The sequence below is a fragment of the Tachypleus tridentatus genome, chromosome 13 (assembly GCF_004210375.1).
Source record: "Tachypleus tridentatus isolate NWPU-2018 chromosome 13, ASM421037v1, whole genome shotgun sequence".
Lineage (NCBI taxonomy): Eukaryota > Metazoa > Arthropoda > Merostomata > Xiphosura > Limulidae > Tachypleus > Tachypleus tridentatus.
The window spans coordinates 94,230,503-94,254,361 of NC_134837.1; the positions used below are offsets into that span (position 1 = coordinate 94,230,503).

Below are 23,859 nucleotides of genomic sequence, written 5' to 3' on the forward strand. Positions count from 1 at the left end.
ATGATACTAGTTGAAGAAGTCACAGGAAGGATTGTACTTTTTGTACACTTTCATGACTAATAATAAAGCACAACTACAAAATGATAAGTTAAATGTAGTGTATTAATATTTATATTGTTACTGAGGTTTCATACAAAATCTATTGCATGCTATTAAAAAATAAAATGTAAAAAGTCATTTTATGTGACAAAATAAACCTTATAAATCCAACTGTCTCATCTCATCTCTCTAATTAACGCTGTGAAAATAATGTGAAGAAAATAATTAACAATTGCAATAAGTGAAAAAATCAAAGCAAAAAACAAAAGTAACTATGCTTGCAGTTAAGTGCAAAGTTACACAATAGGCTATCTGTGATGTGCCCACTACAGGCATCAATATAAGTCTTCAGATTTTGGAAAGCCACCAGGAGAAAATTTTTTTAAAAACACAGTGCCTCTTTAATGTAATAGCTACAACGTAAAAACACATCCTAAACAAATCATCACAAGAAATGAAACAAACCTTAGGCCCAGGAAATCCCCTTTCACCTTTAGCTCCAATAAAAGTTTGGTTCCTTTGAATTACTTCTGAAGGACATGATGCTGGAAGACCTGGTGAACCTCTGACCCCCTTTTCTCCCTATTAAACAATGTGATCATAGTTTTAGAAATATATAAATTTTGTGAAACATATGCACACAGGTTAATAAACTACTAATAAATAGAAATATTACAAAATCTATCAAACTTTTAATAGTTTAAATTAAAAACAGGAAAAACAGTGTCAGTGATTTTTTTGTCTTAGAACCATTCATGTTGTTTTTTTTTGTAACTAAAGATTAGTTTTATACGTAAATAAAATTATATATCAATCAAACTATAATAAATAAATAAATTTCAGCTGGTTTGTTTTGAATTTTGTGCAAAGCTACTTGAGGACTATCTGTGCTAGACGTCCATAATTTAGCAATGTAAGAATAGAGGGAATGCAGCTAGTCATCACCACCTACTGCCAACTCTTGGGCTACTCTTTTACCAACAAATAGTGGGATTGACCATCACATTATAATGCCCCTCCGTCTAAAAGGGCGAGCATGTGTGATGTGATGGGATTTGAACCTGCAACCCTCAGATTACGAGTTGAGTGTCTTAACCACCTGGCCATGTTGGGCTGTACATCACTGAAATCTATTTGATTTATAATAAATTTGTATGCATATTTTTATTATTTGTTTACAGAGCTAAAAAGGTATATAAACTGTAACAACCAGAACATAATATTATCCTTGCAATTGGTTAAGAAGAATAAATTGAAGATTCTAAATCAGTTATAGTTTCTAGGACTTAATTAATTAAAGCAATCTATGTACATTATTTATTTCTGATAGAATAATCTCAAAATAAGTACTTAGGTTTAACTGTTTGGTCAATTACTGCAAATCATATGCAGTACCAGAAAAAGTATTATTTTCACAAACAATGAGAATTTCTTGATTCTAGGTCAAGGCCAGTAAATTACATAACAAATTTTATGCACTTGACATTTTATTAAGTTAAAATTAAAAAAAAAAAACAAAACTTTTATGTAACTGATACATTTACATGATTTGAAAAGCAATATGTGTATCATGTAGTTGAAAGTAGCACATACCACAGCAGGTCTGAAATTTTTCTGAGCATCCTCACATATTAATACTGTTTACTTACTAACTCATAAACCCATTCATTGCACAGGAAAGACAGAAAAGGGTTCTCCTGGGAATGACAAAGAGAGAATCAGATCTAAACCATAACCTCCCTATGTCACACCCTGAGTGGCCCTCAGGGTGGAATTGTACACTATAAGTCAGCTGTAACCCAGCAGCCAAGGTTCTACTACTTGGAGATAGACTGTTAGAATAAAGTGGTCTTGGTTGCTGTATCCCATATTTGTTGGAGGTTAATTAAACCACGTTATATGTAGATATACCTTTTTATTGAATCTCAAGTAACCTTATAATGATGCATTCCTAACAACTCGAATCCCAACAAAATTGTAAGCAACAATGTAGCAGATAAACTTTCTTTCTGAAAGGCAACATTCCAATCTCAGAATGATGAGATCCTCAACCAAATTATCAGAACTTATCTGTACTAAAATTGTGAAAATTAATCCTCACTCCCCAGTTGAGTTGGCAAGGAGTATACCACTTGACCCTAGAATTATGCAGGAGGACATGGAACAACTGTGCTCAACCAAGAGCCCAGGATGGGACTACTCTAACACACTGGAGATAAAGCCTCTATCTACCATTCTAGTGACTGGAAACTTGAAAGTACAATTTATTCAATCCAATGATCAGAGGGGAATGGATTTCCTTTAGCTTTATTCATGATATACCATGTGTGGCAGTTAAGCATAGTATGGTAATATCACTTGATGTGTTGAAAGTGGTATTATGAAACACCTCATTTCTATACATCCTGTTACACACAACTGGTAGTAATTATAGTGAAATAGTGGTTGGCAGTGTGGAATTGGTTTGATAAAAGCACACTTGTATGGTCAACACTTGTTTCAGAGTTGGATCCCATCAAAACAAGGTAAGAGAACCTGACTGGTGATGTCTTGGTAAGCTAGGAGAGTGACAAGACTAGACCAGAGAAAGGAGATAAAAATTTGCAAATAAGGAAACCTAGATCCTATGCTTACTTCATGAGAAACATAAGATAACACTGAGGAATAATCATAATAAAGCCTGACAATTTATCTCTTGAGAATCCTAGACAATGAGACCGTGTCTGTAGAAGAGAAAAAAAAAATCTACGTCATCTGTGTATACACTGAAATTTCTGACTGTTATTATATGTACCTCATCCATGAAGCAAGGCATTTGTGAAGAAAATGGAATTCTGAACAAGGTAGAAGTGGAGAAACCCAACTTGTAGTAGTGTCCCCTCAAAATCAAAGAATGATCCTAACTAAGGAAACTGTGGAAATCAGGAAAGATATGTATGGTCCCTGGTTACTTAAAGACAATTAAATGGATTTCTTGTGCTTTATCCCCAAGGCATAAGGGATTTCAGTGATGCAAATTATCCTAAAAGAGAAAGAGCCATACATGCTGTGAGAGGAGAGTAAGTTTATTGTTCTCAAAATGGTGTATGCACAAGACAGTGGAATGAAGGGTATGAAAAAAACTCATAGAATACAATAGAACCAACGTTATGCTTATGTAAAACCAAATGAATAAAGCTTGGAACTGCAACACCTGACCCTTGTGCACCACAAATGCCAACAGCAGTAAGACTCCAACAGATTGAGGAATAATTATCTTGTAAACTATGGAAAATCTAGGCATTGATATAGTGTGTGTTTTCTTATATAAAAGCCACATTGGGCTATCTGCTCAGTCCACTGAGGTGAATTGAACCCCTGATTTTAGCATTGTAAATTAATATACTTACTGTTATACTAGCAGGAGATGCACTGATATAAACAAGGAAGACTGATAATTGGACAATAATTTCCTGTCTTCATAGGCCCAACAACTAACAGGAATAAAACCTCTGAAGAACTAGCCTCAGATGACCCTAAAATTAAATTCCATATCCTATTGAACTACAGTAATTGGAAACCCTAAAAGTTCAGTAGATAATAACACTATGTAACAAACCTTTTACTTTATCTTGTTTCTAAAGTAAATGGAAAAGACCTATTTTTCTCTTCAAACTTTGCTTTTGTGATCTGGGTAATGACATTTTCAAATTTACCCATTTTCCAAAACATTCAAGGTAGATTCAATGCTGAGTAGCTGATAGAGAATTTTCCCAAACTTACAAGTATTTTCAAGAATGTTGTAGAACTTATGAGAATTTGCAAGAACCTTTTAGAATTTTTTAGAACCTTCCATAGTAATATATATACAGGGGCTCACCATTCATCACTTCAGTTTAGTTCTAGCTGCCTAAGTGAACACATAGACCTATCTGATTTTATCAGAGATGGCATCAAGAAGCTGCAAGCATTCTCCAGATGCATTCTGCTATATATTCTGCCAACATATATAGACAAGAGCTAAAAAGTACTCTGTGACAGCATCTGCTAAAATGTGTGAAGCGTACAAGGCATATTTCAGCATGCCTGTCGGGGATCAAGACAAACCCTGGGCACCTCATTTTATCTGCATGCACTGCAAAAAAATTCTAGAAGGTAAGATGGACAATTTTTGCTTGCTTGAATAGTAAGATTTTATATTATACAAATTTTGGACCTTTTAAAATTTAAATATCTTTTATTTATTTTTTTTCAACTTCTAATAATACAGAAAAAATATCACATATAAAATATTTTGCATGAACTTCTTACACATTAGTTGTGAATGATATAAATTTATTCTTCACAATAACAATTTTAATTTGCTCTTTTGCAGGATGGAACACAGGGGAAAAGAGAGCCATGAAGTTTGCTATTCCAAGAATTTGGTGTGAATCCACTGACCATTCAAGCAATTGCAACTTCTTTGGTGGACCATTCCAAACAACAGACTGGCAAGAACGCATCTGCTATCATGTATCTGGACCTTCCATCATCCATTGCTCCAGTGCCACACTGCTCTGAGCTCTCTGTACTCACTCCACCAGAGAGAAAGCAGCCATCCTCAGAAGAGAGCAGTAAATCAGATCCAGATTACAATTTGAGAGGTGCAGCTGGTGATAGAAACCTATACAACCCCAACCAAAGGGAATTCAATGACTTGATCAGAAATCTTGGTCCAACAAAGTCGAATGCTGAGCTTTTGACATCTAGGCTCAAGGAGTGGGATTTGTTAGATGTAAGTGTGCAAGTCGCAAGTCAGAAGAAGCATCATCAACGTTTTTCAAGCTTCTTCACTTGTCAAGATGGGCTTTGCTTCTGCCACAATGTATCCTGTCTGTGTGAGGCAACTGGAATTGCCTGTAACCTGAATGAGTGGCACCTCTTCATTGATAGCTCATCCAGAAGCCTCAAAGCTGTGTTGCTTCATAATGGAAATAAGTATCTGCCTCTTCTTCTGACTCATTTGGTGCACCTCACAGAGGAATACAACAGCATCAAGACCTTTCTATAAGCCTTGAAGGAGCATATAACGAAAACATGATGGGAGACTATTTGGGGGCTGATGCGTGAAAGTGATTTACATTACAGTTGCAAATCTCGACAAACTACTTACTTCTAAACATTTTTGTCCATTTTTGTATAACTTTAGTATACATACATGCAAATCGTGATCCCTTTTTTTTTCAGACCTTATGTAAATGAAAATGTGTAAATTTGCCCGTTTTTACATGGAAAATAGGTTAATTTCCAAATTTCATTATCCAGGTCACAAAAGCAAAGTTTGAAGGGAATAATGACCATTTTCTGTTCTTTTACAACATAAGCAATTAAGAAATAACAATACTATCCAGGAATAAAATTAGTGTTACAAAGTGGAAAAGATGTGAAATGAAAGACCAACTGTAACCCAAGGACTTGCAGAGCATCTGGACTAATGGGTAAGATTACCACACACTCAGAAAATCTCAGAACCTAACTCCCACAGAACTTAAAGGTGTACAATTATCAGCAATATTGCTGGCAATCCAACTAAGCAGTGAAAACGCTTGACAGATATAGACAGTGACAAACGCTTGATATAGACAGAATCTATTCTGAGTACCAATGCACCAAGGAGCTGCTGTCAGGAATCAGTACTCTTGAATAGGGGTGGAACAATGACCCCCACATGGAGGAGCCAATGAAATTTGAGATTCCAACAACAAATGGGAGGAATGTAGAAGCCGAAAATTGAGCCAATGTGTATGCTAATAATGGATCCAGCTTGTCTGCAATGAAACTGATGATTCTGAGAATCTTCTAACAGAAGTGAAAAGAAACAAAATGTTGAAGATGAACTGCATGCATAAACCTATTTAAGTGAACTACAAACTCTGTGAGAGAACTCTGAAATTCAAGGAGCAGAAATTATTTGAGCCAAAAAAATTATTCTACCTGGTGGTGGTGGTGATGATAGGTGAAATCATGAAGTTCTAACAATTATTCCTTCATATAACTAAAAACTAAAATTTCCAACATGGAACCCAATTTTTGTGTATTGAGAAAATAATTCATTTCCAGACCTTTCAGCCATTAATTAAGTTGTGAACTCAAAAGCAACAAGGAAAAAGCCCAAAATGTCACACATTCAAAGAATAAACTGATGAAAAACAAATCAAAAGCAGCATATCCCAACTTCTTTTCATTTTCCATAAATCATTTAAAGACTGTGGTGATTATTATTGATTGGAACAGCATCTTTTGAGGTCAATTAAATTGTTTTGTCCAAGCAAAGCAATTACTGCATCCACCCTATGGAGCCAAACCTTGGTGTTGTGAGTCCTTAAACTTACTACTCACCCCAAAGGAGGGCTGAAATTCCAATAGACTAACATAATGCAGAGTAAAAAGTAAATCTAAATCCTTCCAAAATGTCATAAATTACCCACAAATGCAGCCTCTGAGCCCACTGGAGGACCACCACAGATCACAGTATAAATAAGATCACTGACAGTCTCAACCAATCGTAGCTTCCCAGTTGTTTTGCAATGCTAGATATAAGAGGTAGGAAAAGAGAAACCCAAACAGACTCCATACCCAAAATAATAATCTAGGAATTCATAATTACCTTGTCAATCAGAAGAAAATAAATTATTTTATTTATTCTACACTTGTTTTATTTATTATTATTGTTGTTACAAAATTAACTGAAAAACATGATAATATTCAAAGTATTTGAAACAACAATAATATTGGGGAAACCATAAATGAAGCTTTGTCAAGAAAAACTGATAAAATTATTTGAATGAGGTGCTTATATACAGTACCAAGATAGTGTGTGCACTGGTAAAGGTGAAAAGTATCACAAGACATATATACTTACTAGGGCAATTGAGTGAGGTATAAATAACTAAAAAAAGCAAGAAAATATCAGACCAATGCTTAGATGGGCAAAGATAAAACCCTGGCAGTAAAGTAATAGATATAATTGGGAGAGGAGGCGTGTAAACAATGTAGTATAATACATCATTCGGTAGATAAAAACTTTGGCTTTTTATTGGTTATAAATAATATAGCATTAAATGTAAGAGAGGACAATTAACAAATCCTGAGAGATGGGATGTTACAGATGGGTATAGCAAGAGGGTGTTGATTTTCTATTTGAAAACTCTGTAACCAAAGAAGACTGAAGGCTAGGAACATTATGCTTTGTTTAAGCAATGATGTTATTATACAGAGTAATTTATATTAAATTTCATGCTTATTGGAGGTGTGGTGAATAAATTAGAGAAGAGGGGTTATGTAGAGAAAAAATGACTTTTTCACACCAAGCGAAATTCTGGTTTATTTTCTAATACTGTCTTATAAATTTAAAATATTAAAATGTATGTTATATTAAAATATAGATTATTAGCTTTCAATTTTGTTTCATACTTTCTGGCTGACAATACATTTAAAAATTGTTATACAGCCCACACCATGGAGGAAGTTGCACATGCCTGATGTAGATATTTCTTCTAATTTTGATTAAAAAATGAGAGATTGCTGCACTGTAACTTGTGTTAGTCATTCATAACATCACTAATAGTGAAACATATGTACAAAAATGCAGTATATTTCATTAAAATTCTTAAGAACTTAGTAGGTTCACATACAACATACAAAAGTAAAATTTAATAACCTTTATGAAAAATGAAAAACAGGTTGAACAATTACTGGTTTGTTTGTTTGTTTTGAACTTAAACACAAAGCTACACAATGGGCTATCTGTACTCTGATCACCATGAATTTCAAAACCTCCTTTCCAGCATTGAAAGTTCACAGACATATTCCTGTGCTACTGGGATCAAAATATAATATGGGTCATTTTTTAAAAGCAGAAGGTGTTTCATATGTAAGTTCACAGTTAATGTGCCATTTAAACATTACAGCATATACTTAAGTGTATTATTTCTGAACTGATATCTATTTGTATCTGATATCTATAACTTTGAAAAGTAGTTTTCTACAACTGTTTTCCTTTTCTGTATGAGTAAATGTATGAGATAATGTTTCCAAAATTTTATCTTATAAAATTATATACAAACTCACTGGTTCTCCTTTAGGTCCAATTTTTTCAACATCACGATCTCCTTTTGGGCCTGGATATCCAGGTTCCCCTTGTCTTCCCTACAGACAATGAGAGGCCATTATAAATGGTAAATAGGAATTTTTATAACAGTTCTAAACACACTAAGCACAAAGAATGTTTCCACCAATTGATTTGAGACATCATATTGTAACAAAAAAGTAGAATATTGTCACAAATACATTTAAATGCACACATTAAGGATCTTCAATCAACTAATAACTTGTACTTCTAATTAAATATTATTAAAGAAAGCATGTTGAGTTTTAAAATGGTGATATGTGAGAATTAATATATTAGTGATGCAACATAAATAAAATTGCAAATAATATTTTTTTTAATCATTATACAGGGTGCTCGGAAAGTCACTGTGCACTTCCATATTTATTAACAGACATGTTTCAATATAGAATACAGGAGGTAAATATGAACGACAATTATAAACAATGTTGAAAGTGACCCCTGTTGGCATCAATACAGGCTTGGATCCTTCTTATTTTGTTTCTAAACACCACTATCAGTTGCTGGCTTGAAATACACTGAATGAATGCTGATTACGAAACTGCACAGTGATTTTCCGAACACCCTGTATTTTAAATCACATTTTATATGGCTATATGTCATTGGTCATAAATAACAAACGTTTGTACAAGCCTATACACCTTTAGTTAGATTTTTAGTCAGGATATAAAATCTACTAGTTTAAATGGAATAATTTGATATTGTATTACAAATAATTATTCTGTACTTACTTATAAAGATGTTTTTACTTATAAAAGCTTGTTAAACATAAGATATTCACAATGTAATTACTTTTTAATTCTTTTAACTTTTGTAAGTTGCAAAAATTTAAACTACAGAGAAGGCATAAGCAAAACAAATAGTATATAATAAATGGTCCTGATGATAATTCTAGAGTAATGAATTTTTAATTTATTGAGCAGTTGTAACTGATAATTTGATGTTTTAAAAACCAACATCCTTATAAAGTACTATTTAACATGTACACATTCGTAAATGGTTTTCAAAAAACAGAAGAAAATATCAATAGTACAAAACACGTTTTAAATCGTGTTTCACTTTTCACTTCTCTTTGTTTTAGTGAATAAAAACACGTTTATACTACATCATAATATAAAATGAAACTTTTCATAAGGGGAAAAAGAGGAATTATTATTCTGAGCACTTAAAAGAATTTCCAAATTTGGATACTGAATACATTTACAAAATGTAAAAAATCGTTAAATAAGCCCTTATCAAGTATTTGATACATGAATATTAAATAATGTTTTTAAGGTATTACAATATTGATTAATTAATTAGTTAGTCTCCATAGTACAAGCTTTTGGTTTGATATTTTGTTATTGTATAACAACTGAAGATAAACAACTTCAACAACAAAGTAGTACCACATTCTCCCCCACAACCTTCTTTTTTAATAATAAATCATTTTAGGCAAGTAATAACTCCTAAGGACTTACATTATCTTTTTACTACATATTTTGTTAATTATTTTCAATACAACATATTATTCCTCAACTTGTACTAATAACTAAAATCATAAAAAATTACATAAACAACATAACTGTATTGATACATTAGTGTCCAAGGTTATTAAAATATTTCAGCAATTGTCATCTTAGAAATCTTATGCACAAAAATAACAATCTATTTAATACAGAAATTTAGTGTGTCTACTTTTGGCATCAATGACAGTTTGGGATACATTTAGCATTGTGACGTGCATTTCATCAAATTCTCTGGTGTAATTTGAAACTGTGCAAAAGAGAGTGTCTTTGATACAGTTTGTACTTGTGTCAAGCAAGAAGTCCAGCAAATCCAATATTCTATATATGGGATTGAGATCTAAACTTCATGGCAACCATTACATTCCCCAAGCTTTTTTTCTTTTAAAATAACCTCATTGTTACTTGGCAGTGTATTTGGAGTTATTATATTCTTGAAATATAAAAGTATAGTCAATTAGTTTTTTTTCAAAGGATATAACATGATGGGCTAATATATTATGGTATTTATGCTGATCCATGGCTCCATCACCATTGTGAAGATGGCCAATGCCATTGCACCTTAAAACATCATAGAACCTCCTGCAAGCTTGACTGTTGGTTCAATGCATTTCTTCTGTAACCTCTCATTAGTGAACATATTCCCATTAGCTGGAAACAAACATTAAAATTTAGAACTTATATGTCCAAAGCACTTTGTACTACTGTTCAAAAGACCAGAACAAACATTCATTTGCAAAAGCTAATCTTTCTGCAATCTTTCCTTCTCACAGTAATAGCTTTCTTACTGTTACTCTTCCCCAGTTAGGCCACATTTTTCCAAAATTCTTGTAACTGAGCTTCTGGAAACTTTGTGTGTGTGTAACTTTTTAATTTCATTATTAAGCTTTTATTCATATTTGGAAACTGATTTTCAGATATCTAACATCTCTTTCAGTGAGTTTGTTTCCTTATCTCTGTTTTATATTATAAAATTGTGCCTGAAGAGAAGCCGAAGTCTTTCACAGTCTTTTTTAAACTCCAGATTGGATTCTGACTCTATCAAAAGATGTTTATTCTCTTTTTAATAGCATTTTCATGTCAACTTCACACTATACTGGATGGCATTTTTGAGAGAAAGAAAAAATCATCCCTTACAAAACCATATATTATCATTAAATCAAATAATAAAAATTAGTGTTTTCAGTTATTAATGTTTTTGATTATTTCCACAATAATTTAACTAAATTCCTACAACTGTCATAAAATAATCAACTAATGAAAATGAATGTTTCTGATTATTCTAATAATCAAATAATCAAAGTTATTATTAAATAAACCATTATGAAAATAACCAACCTAATCCAAAATAAGGTTTCCAATTATAAGTATTTTCAAGTATTCCAACTACCCAAATAATTGAAATATTGCCCCCAAATTAATTCTCCCTACCTTTGTTATGGAAAAGCTACTGAAGCTATCTGCTTATATCATTAAATGCTTTTTATGTGTTTTTTAACCTAAGGATCATTGTAATAATTGGCTAATCAACTATAGCCAACTAATGGCATGATCCATTAATTGATTAGTAAATACAACTAATCATCTAGCTCAAATTATGCATTATACTGTTTTGTATTTCAATTATACACCTTTAACAAGTTCTAAAAAGTCAAGTATACTTTATCATTTGCTGCCTGAAAGGTTTTTAATTAAATTGGTAGCATATAAATCAGCTAAAAGAGTTGAGAAGGATAGCTTAAAAAGATAATGAAAAATATAATGGTTTATATCAATTCAAGAAAATCAGCTAATTCTATACTACAATAAAAGATTATCCTCTTAGACTGAATTTATCACTCCAAAAGTGTAGGAGACAATGCTAAGATAATTGTAATACACAATATTATTGTTAGAAAAGGTGTTGCAGCCAATATCAGTGCAAGAAAACTTCATAGTCTTTCATTCTGGCATGCACTGATAACACTTTCAAAATCATGAAATGATCACTTAGTATTACTCATATGATTGAAAATTTGATGAATTTCCCAAAAAGGATGCTAAGAAAGCTGTAGCAACTTCTAAGAAAATATGTATGTGCAATATATATCTGGAAAACACTATGCAACAATGAGTAGCATCCTTGACATTTATGTATAAATGTGTGAATTGTGTTGTTTAATAAAAGCTTAGATGCTGATGTCAAAGAACAGAGTAATTGCACTGAAGGCCACAGGCAACAATCTGATTTCTCATTTAATCTTTCTCTCTTTCCTGGTGTATGCATACTGCAAATGAACACAATATATATTAGATTTTTTTACCATAAAAGAACAGTTCATTGAATCAAACATTGCAAGTGCAACTGTCAGCATGCTCATTAAAGATGAGTTTAAGCTCCCTGAATTAAAACGTTCTTAAAAATCCAAAATTGACTGACATGAGATTGATAAGTTGTTTCTATAATGGGGAAAAATGGGAATCTACTGTGATGATAACCGTGTAAAAATGAATTTTAATATAGAAAACTATAAAATTTGCTCTGTACATGAGTAATTATTATTAAGGGCTGTAATACGTGAATATTTAAGTCAGCATAAAGTCGTATAATTATACAGTTTAGGTTTCAATGCATCATGGATAAAAGATAACATCTCATTACTTTTGCTAGTACTTTAGTACTGAGAATTGTAAGGTGATACACATTGTTCTCTGATATTTGAAGTATCTTAGGTCATTATTTGTGTTTCACTAGATTATATATATATCATGAATTTACTTGTTGAGGGACCAAAACAAAAGATAAAGATCTTTGGATTCCTCACTGTTAAGTATCAGACTTAAAGGAGAAGTAAATGATCACTGTAATGCATCATAATAGGTATAATCTTCATTTAGTTCACAACCTTCATATGTTAACTGCATTATAGTAATTAGCTTTTTAACAATTTTTGAATAAAAACATACATCATCAACTATCTGTAGCAATGTATCCAACTGCAATAAAAAATCTTACAAAAAGTATTGTTATATTACAATAAGCATACAATGTAAAATCCAAATAATCCAAATGTTTCATAAAATTATAATTTTCCCAAAAGATTTGTGTCTATTATACAAGATCAAAATTGAATAACTTCTATAAAATCACAGAATTTACATCAAATGAAGTAAAATATTTCATGAGTGACAAGCTTTTAAGAACTCTCCACCTAAACAAATCTCTGTACATCTTTGTTTGACTACCTCTTAATATCTTCCTAAACCATCAGACATTGAAGTTGTGATATATATTATATATTTATGAATACATTGGCCTTAATTTTAAGTTATTACAAAATACTTATTTTAAACTTAAATAAAGTTAAATACTAAAATGATTCACTACAACACCTTACATACATTTAACCATTTTAATTTCATTAAATAGTAAGTAGTACTGAATAGGTTTGATTCAAAAAATAAACACAAGACAAAAAACTAAAATTAATATCAAAACCTTTATCAAATACTTTACAATTTGTATCTAGATATAACTATGATAGATTAAGTTAGAAATACTCTTCCATTTTGACATATGTCATAAAAGTTGAACAAAGCAAGCTATAATAACTATAATATAGGCCTTTTCACACTTCTTCTATGAGTTCTTTTTCCACTCTATTTTAAAATTTTCAAAATTAAAGTTGGCAGATACTGAACTTATTGTTAAAAGATTAACGAAATTAAAATAGTATATTCTTTTGATGGTAAAACTAAAGTAAGAAAATGATCTTTGAACTCACTGGCAGTCCTCTTAGTCCAGGTTCTCCTGGTGGACCTCGAACTCCATCTTTCCCTGGTTCACCCTAGAAAACAAAGATGATAAAAACAGTAAATACTATAGAGTTAATTTCTATGTTTGCACAATATTTTTAGTTAATAAAGCACTTTGTAATAAATTTCAAGTGTTCAATTCCATCAGTATGATAACATTTCTTACAATACCAGGTACTCTTATACAGGTAACAAATTTATTAACAAGATATTAAACTATCTTTACCAAGTAACATACATACAAAATAATGTACACACTATCAGCTAATGATCTTGTTTTTTTTAATCCAAAACTGCTTTTTGAAAGTGTTATAATATTTAACATACATAAAAAAATAGCAATCAAACTGTTGCATTTATATTACATGCAATCCACTTTAGTTATAATGTTATGTGGGTAATCATATATTTGAAAATTAGTATAAAATCTAATAATGCTGAATTTTTGCCTTACAAAAGTAAACTACTCTGATATTTAACCCAACGAAATCAGTAATAGTTTGACTGATATACTCTTAACTTAAAACTTATTATCAAGACCAACACTGTTCATTTAAAGTTCAATGACATTTTCACATAAGCAGAGAATCACCACTAAAGTAAGAGTATGAATACAATACACTTTACACTAAAATGAAACATAGTTCAAAGCTAGTACTTACACATGTATTTAATAAGAAAGTTCTCTGTAATTCACATTAATACTCAAAAAAATTAATAGCACCCAGAGAGATCAAATAATATAATGAATTTAAGAACTATGAGCACAGTAACATAAAACATTCAATGAAATACAAACTTAAAATTCCAAGATCAAGACATTTCAGTTAAAGTATTTGAACATTTTTTTTCTGAACTATATTATTTTAATGCAGCATTTTAAATCAATGTATCAAGTTTTTTCTTAATTTTTGTAGTTTCAGATTATTATTTGATTGTCATACAGTCAACCCATTATGATTGATTAAATAAGGTATCACAATTTTCATCTTATGCTGTGGTTGAATAAATATGTTTAGTATTATCAGTTATTAAAACAAAAATGGACATTTAACCAATAAGACAGATGTAAGATCAGACTATATTTACATTCAATTAGTACATAAATTATGCCAAAATTAGTATGAATGAAAGAAAGTTCTTGCTTTCATATATTTTTATGTATTGTTACTTGGTAAATTCTAAATTATTTTATAAACCTTTAATAAAAGGTTCAGTAGAAAGAAAGGATGGAACCAATTTAAATTAATCTCATGTCTTTAACCTCTTTCCTTTACTTTTCATACTTTTCATATATAAACTATTAAACAGATGAGCATTTTATCAAAACTTGAGAATAATAAAATTTATATTAAACTTAGTTCACAAAAGTGTACTTACTGGATACCCTGGTAATCCATCTTTTCCTGGTTCTCCCTATCATATAAAACAAGCCTATATTTCAATATCACAGCTGTTTCACATTATATTAAATGAACATCAATTATAAGTCAATTCAAAGAAAGGATATGTTAAAAATAGTGTTGATACATAAATAAACCAACATTCAAAGGTTAATAAACATACATTTACTTCATCACATTTATTACTATCATGATAAACATGATAGAGATAAACTTTATCTGTATGCAGTATTTAAGATATGGGAATTATAAATTTAAGAAACAACTTAAACTTTTACTAATTTTCTAGTTTAATTTCCTTTTAAAATCAAATTAATTGTTATAATATAAAAACACACTGAATTTTGGAACATTATTTTTGCTCAGTCTCCATTTATCACACAAATTAACTTGTGTTATCACTAATACATCGATTATGAATATCAATCAGTCTAATATCTTATTGAAAAAATAAATATAAATAAACTTTTTATCTCATTTACATGTTTTTCAGTAAATTAATTTGAGTATGAATAATTCATTTTTATGGAAAATGGCTTCAGTAAATGTACTTCCTCATAATAAAAATTCAAAATATTACACTCTACAATTAAGGCTAGTAGAATTATTATTATTATTTTTTTTATACAAAATATGCATACAGTTTCAAAATAGACTATTTAACATGGTTTTCAAAAATACACTTAGATAATACAAAACACTGAATATAGAAATATGTATTTAGGAAGTTTTTAGCAAGAATTTCAGTAATAATTAAAATTATAGAAAAATGTAAACTTCTGAAATACACCTCCTCTCACACTTTAGCAAGAATCTCATATTGTTCCTGTAAACATGTTGGAGAGGGCAAAATCAACACAGCAAGCATCTGAATAGGAAAATAGGTTTGCAAAATCAAGATATAACAAATCATATTAGTGGGAGTCTACATTACTTCTGGAACAGGCATGTTGTTTGCCTAGATAAAGCAAAATTTAAATGTGGACATTAAAAACCAACCAGCTAAAAAGTCAACACTGTTCATCATCATGAGATTCATCCAGACCCCAGCCACAAAGTTGAAGTTCTATGTCTTGTCATTGGAATTATAGGGATGTGGATGAAAAAGTAGATCCAAGGTGTAGTGGCTAAGGAATGGGGACTGCAATATGATATAATTGTATGATAGGAATATTATATGAAGGGAACCAAACCTAAAGGTAACATAATGTTTCATGCTGAGCTACCAGAATTATGAAAAGAAGGCAAGCATCATCCAACTGGACAAGTCTTCCCCCAAACATGATGAACCTCAGAATGTAACAAACTGAACTTGAAATTACAGAGCCAATTCACACTTCATCCAACGTGAAGAAACAGAGATCATCTGACCAGGGATTAAAAACAATATCCTAATTCCTCAACCTATATGGTAAAGTAACACCTCCCAGAACTATGAGAAGGATGTAGAACAAACAAAGTCAATGGCTCACAAATGTAATGCTCTGCATGTGGAATTATAAGGAACCAAGGACCTTCTTCAACGATCTTAGAAAGTAAAAGAATGACCAAAAACAAGGGCCATGTTCATACAAACAGAAAGCAGAGTGTCATCTCTGAACTGAAATTATAAGGCCCTTATAAACTGAACAGCTCCCCACCTAACGTATGGGAAAACCATTCAGGGTTAAGAGCGGAAAGGTATCCAGCTTCACCCTCTTCTCATTGAGTAGAATAAAGAGTACAAACCTCACTAAGGAGGAGTAGACATCTGTACATTACTCCAGTGACTGGAAACTGAGTGTTAAGGATTTCTATGCTCCAACAGAAAGGAGGAGGAACTTTGAATTGTTCAATTAATGGTTAGCACAGAGGGACAAAAACCTTTTATGTTTTACTTATGGTAGTCCATGAATGACAGTCCAGTATAATAGTTATATTTAATATAGAACAAATGTTTGCTTCCTTGAAAGCACAAAGGCAATCTTATGAAACATCCCATCTCAACAGAGCCAGTTGCTACCAGGAATTTAGTTCTTAGTCTACTTATAGCTAGTGCAGATTTGTACAAGCACATCCGATGAAACAACTCTTGCTACTGAGTGGAATCCAAATGAAAGTGATGAGAAGGTCCCTGAGAAGGAATTAACTTATTTACCTCTGTTACAATCGAGCTGTGGCTTGTAGGTCAGCCATGAAGGAATAGCTGAAATTCATTCAAGAAGTAGACTGCTAAATCTTATAAATCATGCAATATGAAATCCACATTCAAGCCTGTACAATTCCCTCCCAAGGGCAACTTGTTTGGACTGTCAGGAACATTGATATATATTAAGTGTGATAACACCCTTAGAAATCTCCTAATGAAGAGAAGACAAATAGGAGAGAAAGCCTTATCTCCTTTTCAAGCTGCTGTATTTTTATCTAGATAAAACAACATTGGATAGAACAGAATGTAGTTGAAATGGTACAGTGTACTGTACACATGAAGCACAAATACCTCTCAATGTTGATGTCCCACAGCTAATAAGAGACAAAGATATGTTGTAAGTGAAAGATGATATAATGAACATTACCTTGAGGGTTCGAAAGATGGATGTGTTAATGTATGGAGAACCACTGTGATATCCCAGTTAGGAACATGAAAAGGGTGTTAGGGAAAGATAACCTGAAATTCTTTCAAAAGTAATAACAAAATGAGGGACACAAAACTTTTATTCTCTTAGAAAAATGAAAAATAGTTGATAAGGCTGACTTATACAAGTCAACAGATAAAAGGGCCAAACTTCCCTCAAGCAACCACATCAAAAATTGAGAAACATTTGGCACAGTGGGATGAGAAGGGTTAAACCATTTCCTTTGATAAATTTCCACAGAAGGGCATCATTAAATGGAATACATTAATAAAGCCATCACTTGAGATGTCAATCCCTGATGTCATGCTATAGCTGCATAAATGCCAGATGTGAAGTCAAAAAAAGCAAACTGTTAGATGTAAAATGTTCATCCAAGGCTGATCTAAGAGAAATGAAGAGGGAAGAAGTCAACATTCCTGAAGATACTGAAGGAGTGAAAAACAGAGCTGACTCAGCTAATATGGTATAATTAAAAGAACTCAACGAGACCTGCAGCAAATCAGTGCAAGATTAGATAAACTGGAGGGAATGCAGAAAGATGAAGACTCATCCAATCCTGGTTGAGAATATCTACTCTCAAATCCATAGGATGAGGTATTGGAGACCAGAAGCACAGAAGCTGAGTAGTCCAGTGTATGGAAAAAGAATCGATCAATTGTGTCCCTAGATGAAAGCAGGTCCAACACAAAACTTGAGGATCAAGCATCCATTCCATAGGAAGAACTTTGCTTGGATGAGATAATGGGTCAGCCATTAGATTTATTACCTCTGGAACAAGCAAGGAGAACAATTTGATGTGTGTGCCCAAAAGCAAACATGTCAAATGTAGTAACAGCACTGAAGAGAAACCCACAGTAAACCCATATGCCCATTTTTGTAATTTGTGTAGTTGAGAAAAAGTAGTGAGTGAGAAAGAATAATGTGGAGTTTATATATGCATTAGATATAGAGGATGCACTGACAAAGGTGAAGAGAGTTACAAGATTAAAATCATTAGAAGCAACATAACAGAGAATAAAGACTGGAGTAATAGGTAGTTTTCATATTAATGCTTAGACAAGTAAAGAGACCCTTTTACTGGGATAAAATTAAAACGTGAGCAAAAGTAAGCATGTTTCAAAAGTTGTGCTTCTGCACTTTTCACTAAGCATTTCATAAAGTTCCTATTAAATTATGAAGATCTTAGAACCTTGAAAAATGTTTAACTAGAATTAATAAAAATATGGTAATTATACATCATTAGTTTAAACTAACCTTTTGACCTTTTAATCCTGAACGCCCAAAGGAAGGTTCACCTTTCTGACCTTTGACACCTGGAATTCCTGGAGGGCCTATAGGACCAGGATCACCAGGTCTGCCTGGTTGGCCAGGTAAACCCTAAAGATATTTAAAATAAAAGTGACCAAAGTTCAAATAAAAGCTTCAAGTACTGAAACAAATAACTTAAAATTGGTTAACTTGTAGTAATATTTATAAATATAAAGTCTATATTTCCAAAGTTATTCAGTTTCTAAACAATACAAGTCAAATTACTAAATATTAATAAATTAGATGCATTTAAAAACTAATTTAGGAGTATGAATATTATAATATTTAAAATCTTACAAGATAAAATTAAATAATTTATTTTTATAAAGTTCAACTGAAATAAATTTTCAATTATCATTTCCTTTACTTTAAAAAACAACTACTGCAAAAAAATTACCAATATGTGGTATAAATCATTGGTACTATGTATCAGATCTAATTTTTTGTGCATGCAATATATTCAGTAATTTTGTTTCTCAGTTTTATAACACTTTTACAACATCTGTTGTTTGTTCATTTGTGAGATACTAGTATAAAATACATATGAATGTTGAAAAGAAAATATTTTACACAAATTTGATTACTATATTTCCAAAGTTACAGTATTAACTGTTTTCTTTTCCAATAAATACTTTGTAATGTCTTCAGTGTGTGATATTTTGTGATCAATATTTTTGTGAAGAACCTTTATAATGTTTTGATAGTTAGGATAAAAATTACATGTTTTGTGGGGATCTTTAACTATTTGTTAATTAAAACTTTAAAAATTACAACAGGTTCTTTAAGACTTGTAAAATATCACAGTAAGCATGATTGTGAATATTTTTGGAAATTTGTCACTCAAGCTGTAAAATAGTATGCAATATTTCTTATTCAAGGTTACAAAGAATATATAATCTTTGATATGTATCTTACACTTTGAGCTGGCCTAGTTTACTTATGTAGCAGTACAGAAGAAATAATGTTGCCTGTTGATAAGCTTGAAGTTATTCCAGTAAAATGACTTACTGCAGTTTGTAGAACTGTATTTGTTAAAAGTTAAAAGGAATATTTATAAAATAACTATTCTTCAGGTTTGCCCCTCTCTCTTAAGCAACATTAAGTACTGAGTTACAGGTACTTATCAATATTTTTTCAAAGTGCCTGTCATGATATCAGTATATCTCTATCTATAATGTAGACATAGATTATTATGCTAAATTACACTATAGGCAAAAAATATCTGCAGTTTTTTAACAAAATTGCTAAACAGTGTTTGACACATCTGGACCCATATGGAAAATACACAATTTATTCTTTATTTATTTATTATTCAAATTACGTGCCATTAACAGTCATACATATATGAGGTCTTGGTATACTTTGCCATTATGGTATTATCTTTCCTGAAATATGTACAACTAACATTAGAAATTTGTTTAGCTTCAAGAAAATAATGCCTATTTTCCTTACAGTTCCAGATTTCTGGAATACCATGTACAATATCCATGAATTTTTTATTTGTTAAAAATAGAAAAATAATTCTAATGATGTAAACTAATGTGTAATGCAATATTGGCTCAAAAACCAACTCACATCTGTTCCATTACATCCATCAAAGCCAGGCAAGCCTTTTGGACCTGAGGGACCAGGTAATCCCTAAAACAAATGCATCAGTACAGAAGATCAGGGACTTTTGTAAATAGATTTACCACACATATTCAATGTATGCTGATTTAAGTAACCTAAATTGTGGTCCTCCAAATAAATTGCATGATTCAAAGTTTTTACAGTATCAACACATTTAGAGATCACATAATTAAACTTGTTAAAATTTCTGCACCATGTTTTATGTGTTTACTGTTACATTACTGTTTAATAAACATTCAAATTACACATGTAAAAATAAGAAACATTAATATTCTTAACAGTAAGAAGCAAAACCTATAAAACCATCATTTGTCCATTCTTCAAAATTTGCTTCAAAGCTTCCATTTATAAAACACACCTCAAATATTTTTACTTGGATTTTGTTTTTTTGTCACAAATAAAAGACAAGGTGTATTATTATATAGAAATTCATCCTTAATCATGAATGAATCTTGATCTATAGCTTGATTGCTTCAAAGAAATAGAATTTCACAGGTAAGTTTTTACACACTCATTTGCTAAAATGAAGTGTGGGTTATTTAAAATCTGGTACAAAACTATCAAATTAGTTTCAGGTTGATTAATTCCTGCTAGAAACAAACTGCTTTAACTTCTCATACTATATCTTTCAGGTGCTGTACAACAAAAAATACTGTATGGTACAAATACAATTTATATTATGAAATGGCAGTTACAAAATATTTTAAGTTGTCAAACCCATTGCAGTTTCCAAATACAATGTACGATTCTAAAGTTGTATTACTAAATACACACAATTTATTTCGTATTTACATAAATACATATAAGTATATATGTGTATGTATAATACTGTGGCAAAAGTGTTTACAGAAGAATATTTTGCCATTCCTTCTATTTTATTAGACTTATTCTTCCATGCCATTATAGAATGTAAATTTCAACACTATGATAATGTTTCGCTGATCCCTGTTGGCAAATGAATGAACCAGGGTGTGAATACTTATCATTCTTTAGAATTACCATACATTTGTGCCAAGGGCATGTCATAAAGGTTCTGTTTGAATGAAGAATGGAGGAGGCAATGTGATGGTTTGGAAGTGTTTTTCAGCTGAGTTAACAGGAGATATTTGCAAAATGGATGGAATAATGGACCAGCACAAGTACCCTTAGATTATACTGATCCACCAGGGTATACCTAGTGTCTTGCATATTACGGGTAAAGGATTCTACTAACAAAAAGATGATGACTCCAAACACTCATCCAACCTATGCAGAAATTACTTAGTTAAGTAAGAAGCTGCCAGATTCATTAAAATGGTGCAATGGTTCCTACAGAACTCTGATATAAATCCAGTTGAGCAGATCTGGAATTTGATAGATCAAAAGCTTTAATGGAATGTATTAGAGACATTTGGAGTAAAATCCCAAAGGACATTTTGATAAAATATTGCAATAATGCCTGAAATACTATCTGCAGTTATTGGAGTATTAAAGAAAAAGGGGGACACAAAATATTAACTGTTTACTTAACTCAAGCACTGTTACACTAAATAGGAAGATTAATGAAATGTTGATGTTTCACCTGTGATTTACCTTCCATTGTTCTTTCAACATCACCTGAAATCTAATTCTTTACTTCATCCTAGAACTTTTGCACAATACCATTTAAAAATGGAACATTAGAAATAACATAAACCTGTGTCAAAGGACACTAAATATCACCAAGAAATAAAAATAACATGAGCATCTTCATTCACATAATTTAGCCATTAAGAATATTAGATGCTTCTGCTCCTAAAGTACATAATATACATAAAAACAGAAGGTCAAGGCATTGCATAAAGCTAATTTGCAGTTAGGATTATAACTTAAAGAAAACTGGACTAAAAATATTAGACACATGGTTAGTCATGCTCACTATTTACTATAAGGGTTTCTTGATCACATGTTAATCAGTGAGTATTAGGCGAGATGTATAGCTAAAAAAAAATCTAAATGGTTATATACACAATATGAATTTTATTGTGACTTACAAATGTGCAGAATTTTCAGTCTTCTGGATATATGCAATTATTTGTATAACTGTATCATTATACCCAAGAAGCTTTATTTAAAACAAGCTGGTTTTTTTTAATAACAAAAAAGATACTGTCTTGTAGGGGAAAAGATAATAAATGTTAAACTGTTCAATTCCAGTTGCAAATGTCTACCCTTTAATATTCAACCTTAAATTCTGTTATAAAAAACAGATTTAGTTGATATGTGAAACATTTCAATACACAGTAATTAGTACCTCCTTCCATTGTATTTCAAACTGATTATGTACCAAGTTTATATATGTTCATTTACTTTTGATGAAAATTATTGTCCATAAAAAACTGAAGTATTTAAAAAATTCACAATATTTAAAAAACAGAAAAATTGACCATTTCATGATAAAAATAGTTGCTCAAGTATATCAGATATTTGAAAAACAAAACATACAATCTATTTGATAGCTATATTTGGTCTATTTGGTAAAAAGTAAGAAAACCATAACTTTATCAAACAAACAAATACTGGTAATTTATCTTACCTGAGGCCCAGGAATACCTGGAAATCCAGGCATACCTGTCATCCCCTGCAAGAAAGTGAAAAATGCATGAAAAATGGATGAAGTTAAAATTACTGTAATTTCAACTTAAATTACTTTTAAAACACCTTAACTATTTATCTTATGATAATTAGATATGCAAGGAAATAATATAATGAAGGGAACATTTGGAAGTTACTCAATAATAAAACTTAAAAGTTTTGTGTCGTTCTTAGAAGTAGCAAAAAAATGTATATACGTTTACTGCCTGAAGAACAAGGGAATAATAATATCTAAAACACTTCAGTCTCTGTTAATTCAGATGATGCTGAGATGGTAAGGCACAATCTAAAAAGGAAAATATCATGGCTTTAACCTAACACATCTTTTCCACTGTGACTTCCTTGCACTGGTATCCATCAAACTCTAGAAACATTATAAGCTCACACTTTTACAGTTTGTTGAATTATTTTTTACTGTAATTGCCACATTTATTAATTTTCTGCAATTCCTTATTAAAATTTAGCTACACATACACACAGAGACCTAAACAATTTCTTTGGTAGCACAAACCTATACAAAGGGCTATCTGTGCTTTGCCCACCATGGGTATCGAAACACAGTTTCTGACATTGTAAGTATGCAGGCAGATCTAAACCCAACCACTCTAATATTCCAAAAATGCTGTTTTATATAATCATAAGAAAATAAGGAAAAACAAGATGACAGAAAGACATTCACCATCCATGGCTATTTCTCGCCTAGCAACAAACACAAACTTTAAAATTTAACAAAAATCTCAACATCTGTATAGACTGTAAAACTAATTCACATTAACAGTTCACATCATATAATCAAATAAACC

General features: G+C 31.2%; 1 protein-coding gene across 1 annotated transcript in view; it reads right to left on the reverse strand.

Moving 5' to 3' along the window:
* Positions 1-23,859, reverse strand: part of LOC143241100 (uncharacterized) — a 168,162-nt gene that overhangs the window by 91,269 nt on the left and 53,034 nt on the right. The window contains exons 5-11 of the mRNA XM_076484645.1: positions 22,998-23,042; positions 20,390-20,452; positions 18,761-18,883; positions 14,869-14,904; positions 13,458-13,520; positions 8,131-8,208; positions 505-621 (exon numbers count right to left, since the gene is read on the reverse strand). Coding sequence (XP_076340760.1) covers positions 505-621; positions 8,131-8,208; positions 13,458-13,520; positions 14,869-14,904; positions 18,761-18,883; positions 20,390-20,452; positions 22,998-23,042 — 525 coding nt within the window. The remainder of the gene's footprint in view (positions 1-504; positions 622-8,130; positions 8,209-13,457; positions 13,521-14,868; positions 14,905-18,760; positions 18,884-20,389; positions 20,453-22,997; positions 23,043-23,859) is intronic.